The sequence below is a fragment of the Anoplopoma fimbria genome, unplaced genomic scaffold (genome assembly GCF_027596085.1).
Source record: "Anoplopoma fimbria isolate UVic2021 breed Golden Eagle Sablefish unplaced genomic scaffold, Afim_UVic_2022 Un_contig_7622_pilon_pilon, whole genome shotgun sequence".
In the NCBI taxonomy this organism is placed as follows: Eukaryota; Metazoa; Chordata; class Actinopteri; order Perciformes; family Anoplopomatidae; genus Anoplopoma; species Anoplopoma fimbria.
The window spans coordinates 1-6,085 of NW_026551927.1; the positions used below are offsets into that span (position 1 = coordinate 1).

A 6,085-nucleotide genomic window follows, 5' to 3' on the forward strand; every position below is an offset into this window, starting at 1 on the left:
GATATAATCAAATGTTTTTTATTAATTCAAAAGGAGTGAATCATTTTTTTAAAATGACAAATATTTGAGAGAACGCAACTCAAACAGGGTTGGTCTAAAGTTCTAATTCAAAGGAAAAAAGTAAGAGCATCACTTTTCCTTACTTCTTTCCTTTTAAGAGTAAACTCTCATGGATAATGTGTCATGATGTTTTAGCTGTACCAGGGAACTTCTCCAATAGTACCTGCAGGCCTCGGGATCTTTTGAAGCACCTGAATCTGACCAAAAATAAAGAGCTGCACGCCATGACCCGGCCTGGTAAAGCTAAATCTCCCACCGAGGTTGTTCTGGATGTACTACTCTATGCCATTCTAGATGTGGTAAGTTGTTGCTTATAACTACTATTTACAATTATCATTTCTTGTCAAGGAGGTTATATTGGTTCCATTTCTGTATTTAACAGGAAATCGCAAAATCATGTAAGCAGACAACCGGATGTTATAAAAATGGCCTTGCCCACTAGCAGCTAGTCTGTGCCGTCCTCATCCTTATAGGTTTTGTTTTATTTGTTGTGTTAAAATTGTTTATTAGCTCCGCCAAGTGTAAACCTGTTAGGAGATTATGTGTGCATTCGTGTTTGTGCGTCTGTGCATGTCTCTCTCTCTCTCTCTCTCTCTCTCTCTCTCTCTCTGTATGTCTGTCTGTCTGTCCATGGCTACTCTTGCATACTACTCGACTCATCAGTAATATTTTTTCGTGCTCATTTATGATTTTTTGCCCAAGGACCTCTTGTGGTTGTGGTGATTCACATCGGTTTGAAAAACCTGATATTGTGATATCATCAATATCATGGCCAAAGCATTCCCTGATAATTCCCTACCCCTACTCAAAACTGATGTTTACAAACTTCTTGTAACTTTATTAACTTGAATTGGGCCTAAGTTTTATGAAAGTTTCCATGTTCTCTGTCTGTAAAGATTTTCACAATTATTTCTTTCGTCATAGGACGAGAAGTACCAGAAATTTGTTTCAGACATTTGGATTGATATGGTGAGTTCTCTCTAAGGAATAATAAATAAATAATAAATGAATGACCACAGCCTTTTTTTTTTAACACATTTCAACCCTGTTTTTTTCTCGTAGATGTGGCAGGATGACGACATTTCTTGGAATCCTGATGACTTCAGTGGTATTACAAGGATTTATCTTCCTACTAGTTTATTGTGGACGCCAGATCTAACTATTGAAGAGATGTAAGTTTGAATGTAAGTGCATGCCCTCACCCTCAGAAATCCACACACACTCGTCTGTGCACTGTAATTCTAAATACGCACTAGGTAAGTTGAAAGGCGGGTCCATTATTGTGTTTTTTTAGCATTCTGTAGCCTCCCAGTAGTGTTCCTTATGTATTTAAATCACGTCACATATTATTTTCCTCAGCCCATCTAAAAACAATATCTTACATGACCTGACATAGGTTTCTGCATGGTGACAATGCTACATATGAAGCCCCTAGCCCAGCTAATGTGGTTATATCAGGTACTTATTCAAGGTAAGAGTACTAACTACAGTAATGGTGGTGGGCCAGCTCTCAGTTGGAGAAGCAGACAGGAGTGACGGCACAGAAGCAAAACAATGTACTAACTGCGTTAGTTTGGATCTTTTTAGGCTGATGTCTCCCTCGCATTAGGCACCTTACCTCCAGCAGTGCCTGTGCACAATGCAGCCTCCCGAGGCTTCAGCCCAGCCCTTTAAACAGGCCCTATTAGGCTATTTTCTGGGTGTATATTTTTATCTCAAGTTACGGTTACAACATGTTTACATGCATTAATGCTCATAATCCTTCTTGTTGTTCTCATCATTCTGTCCTGCAGCACCTCTTCTCACCCTCTCTCTGAAACGCTCCATTGTAGCTCCTCCCTCCAGAAAGCAAAGTCTGCCCTGATTAGTCAACTAGAACGCTCTGTTGTGATTGGTCAACATTTCACATTTCAAAAAACTCTTCCTCAGGAGCTTCATCTCCGTCTCTCTCTTTTGTTGTTTGAGGGCCAAACTAGCTGGCTACGGAAGTGAGTTTTACGTCACTTTCGTAACATTATGACCTCATAAAGTTACATTGTGACCTCACAAGTTACATTGTGACCTCATAAAGTTACGGAAGTGAAGGAGAGAGGGTAACTCCTTTTAGGCGTGGACTTCAGGTTTTACACTCTACGGACCTTTTACATGTACAAAAATATATATAACACACTAAAGGAGAGGGAAAAAGTGGAAAAGCATAATAGGGCCACTTTAAGACAGAGATCAGATCTCAATCAGATCACAACGTGGACACTGGAAAACATATTACTATCAGGTTTAATCCTATGTATAGATGCAATCTGGATATGAAACACTATTTAATGCAAGGTGAAAGGGAGGCATAAAGTCAGTAAACTAACTTTGTGATTTCAGTTACTAAGCACTATAACTTCATTTTTTCCAACATTAGCCACCATAAGATACTGTACCTGTCATATAAGACCCACTAAGACTCCAATCACACCAAAGACACCAAATGGCCGCTTCAAAAACGCACCTTGGCAGCGTGTCAGGCTACGAGTGTTCAAGTTTAAATTGAATAAAAGGGATAAAAATGGATTCAAGTGATTTCGAGATCATGTCCTTTGACCGCTGTTGGTCGAGGAAGAGGTAAAAAAAAGTGTTTCGTTATTAAAACTGCTAATATCAACCTTTTGTCTGCATTTGCATGTTCCTACACAGGGTTAGGGGTTAGCAAGCTGTGTTATGAAGTGTTGCCAAATATGTTACCCAGTCTGAGCTTCATTGTACAAATGTGGGAACAACAGATAAGTGATACGTTCATACTTGTGTAGATGGTGTTTGTTATATTTAAAGAAACAATGAAAGAAAAAAGGACTTTGTCCGTTATAACATGCAACAAATGACCCCAGCCAGTGTTGAACCAGAGATATGTCAGTTTCATTACACTCTCACTATACATTATGTTATATTGTATAGTATTATAGATAATACATTATGTGAAATTCAGTTAAAAGCATTTGTGTTTGTTCTCATACAGGACAGAGAAGGACAAGAATCTTCCGAGTCCGTATCTCGTCGTTGAAAGTGGCGGTTGGGTAATAGTGAGAAACGACATGATGGTGGTCAGCACATGCAAGATGCAAATTTACAAATTTCCCTTCGATGTTCAGAGCTGCAACCTCTCTTTCAAGTCCGTCATACATTCTGGTGAGCCGGCTACCTGTGGTGTTTAAAAAATGTATAAATTCCCATGCGTTGTTTATGTGTTCTCATGTCTGTTTGAGTATTAATATGTGTGCTTTAATGCCTTTTACTGTTTATTGTCACCTGAACACACCTACCATACAATCCTCAAGGAAACCCTTTTTTTTATCTCCCACAACAGATGAGGATATAAAGCTTATTCAAATGGGTGACTCCTCGTGGAACGAAGACTGGTCTCGCAAGAAGATGCAGACCCAGTCAGAGTGGCTGTTCTTGGACATGACCATCAACAACAAAACTGTTGACAATTTTGGCTTCAATCAAAGCATATTAGTTTACACTGTAAGTATCTCTGGATACAGACACACAGAGAAGGGGAAAGTATACGCTCAATTTTCCACCCGTGTGTCTCAAGTTCACACAAGTATTTTACCGATGTATTTCCACATTGTGAGTCTTAATATAGGTATGTGATTGGCAACTGTCCAAATAGCAGGAAAATATGCAGAGTGTCCGCTTCCTACCACGCTCTGATCGTATACCACCCTCATATATTATATTGACAATTGTTTATTGAACTGGTGCAACTTTCAAGAAGCATTCATTCTATATCTCGCACCACGCAGAGGGCTCAATATTAAGCTTTTCATGTTCAAAGGCTTCAAGTTTTTATTGATTCACCAATTTGCTATTTCAAAAAAACAAAGACAATGCATCTTCTCTAGGTTTTGTGTTTTTTTCACCACTTTTGGTCAAGTAACACTAATGTGTCCCAACTTTTGGTCAAGTTGGGACACATTACCTTGTGGTTTTTCTTGTTGTGTATAACATACCTATACCTCGGTTTAGCATTTGACATTTAAAACTAAACTGACCCTTGAACATCATTTCACAGATCACCATGAAGAGGCGGTCCGCCCTCTACATCGTCAACTTCCTGCTACCGATCCTGTTCTTCTTGTTTCTGGACTTGGCCTCCTTCATGATCTCAGAAAGGGGGAGAAGCTCAGCTTCAAGGTCACTGTGCTGCTTGCCGTCACCGTGATGCAGCTTATTCTCAATGACATTCTGCCTTCCTCTTCAGACAGGATTCCTCTTATAGGTAAAGAAGCTCTGAATCATTTCTTTATTGGACTGCACTTCTTATGAGCAATGTGCGGTTATTTGTTCTCAGAAATGATGCTCTCTTTTCCCCTCAGCGGTCTACTGCATTGGGAGTTTTTCTTTGATGATGCTGAGCCTCCTGGAGACAATGTTAGTGACGCATCTGATGGATAAAGACTCTGCATCTCAAGACAATGAGGTAGATAAAGACCAAAGACTGAGTGAGGAATGTGGAGACAAATATGGGAAAGTCAGCTTCCACAACAGTTTTAGCTTTTTTTTCACGACCAAATTAAGTAACTTCATATGTTTATCTCCTCATAATGTACAATAAGCTGCCGATCTGGTTTGTTTTATTCCTCCCTTGTCAGACGTCGCTCAGAAACCTGTGAATAGAAAACAGTATAGTGAGCCCAAATTTAGTTTTGTTTGTAAGAAGATCAACAAATTATATCTTTGATTTAATCATATATGAGATTTTGTTGCCAATGAAAAAGTTGGGATAAAACCCTCTAAGTTTATACGTTTCATGATTATAATGGATGACACTGGATGTGCATCTTATTACCGATGTGCCTACTTGTATTGGGGCTTATAAGGTTGAAAAACCCCGTCATGGGTAGTTAGTTTTCATATTTTAACAAACACAAAAATGTGAATTTCAACTGCAGCAGCCGTATCAATATATTCACAATATTTAATCCGGGTTTATTTAACTTATTTTTCAGGGTAGCAGCAGCCAACTGACGGAGGAGTCCTTTGACTCTGACAAGATCTCAGATGAGCTGAGTGAGGCGGTGAAAACACTGACTCTGCTCCTCCACAGCAGGAAGGAAGAAACGAAGCCTGGCTACTGGACCAGAGTGGCTAAAATAATCAACAAAGTTTTCTTCATTTTATATATCACAGCTACCATTGTGTTTTTATGTTGTCTGTTTTCCAAATGGATGGGTGCAGAACATTAATGCTAATCCATATGATGACTGACAGCAAGTCATGCTGCAGGTCAGTTTGTGCAAAGGCCGAGGCAAAGCTTCACAAATCTTGAACTCCCACCTGGCCTTGATGAACCTAATCTTAACTATCCGTTTCTTGTTCTTCTGCCGTAGCAAAGCTCATGATCAAAGGTGTATTTGCATGTTCAGGTAGTTTTTAATCATTCAGTGGAATTGCAACTATAATCTCTATTTGCATGACAAACATCGCATGCAGTCTTACACAAATATATCTTAACTATACTACTAAATGGGCAATCCTTGTAATCCACCCAAAAAACATATGTACAATTTTGTATTTAAACTATTTAAACAATAAAGCATCTATAATAATCTGAAACTGTAAAATATGTTTTCCTTATGGGTTTAGTATGCTCATGTTATCTTTCTGTGGTGTTCTTTCTCTATCTCTATCTGAAATAATTACATTCATTTTCTATGCTTTCTATACTATACAAAGCATAATAATATATTAAATAAATAATAATAATTTATAATAGTATCAGATTATGTGTAATGTAAAAACAATAAAAATCTTTTTTCCAAGTCCACGGACTGAGCTGGGAAAGAAAATGTTTATGTACTCTGCTCCCCTCCCTTTAAAACAAAAAGTTTGATCTCTTTGCCGGATTTTAAAGCTCATATAAGCACAATGATGAATAAATCGGTTGGTACTTGTCACTGTGTGTACATATTTCAATATTTCGACATGTTTATGTATTTCTTCTATATGTTCTAGTGGTTCGCTCTGAACCACT

General features: G+C 38.4%; 1 protein-coding gene across 1 annotated transcript; it reads left to right on the forward strand.

The window, feature by feature from the left end:
- Positions 1-176: 176 nt before the first annotated feature.
- On the forward strand, positions 177-5,195 carry LOC129115852 (5-hydroxytryptamine receptor 3A-like; the record flags this gene model as incomplete). The annotated part of the gene is given in 10 exon segments (XM_054627079.1): positions 177-359; positions 985-1,029; positions 1,123-1,232; positions 3,062-3,231; positions 3,410-3,570; positions 4,124-4,220; positions 4,223-4,330; positions 4,428-4,598; positions 4,704-4,720; positions 5,061-5,195. Coding segments are annotated over 10 exon segments (1,197 nt in total), but the record flags the coding sequence as incomplete, so codon positions are not given.
- Between the last annotated feature and the right edge of the window lie 890 nt (positions 5,196-6,085).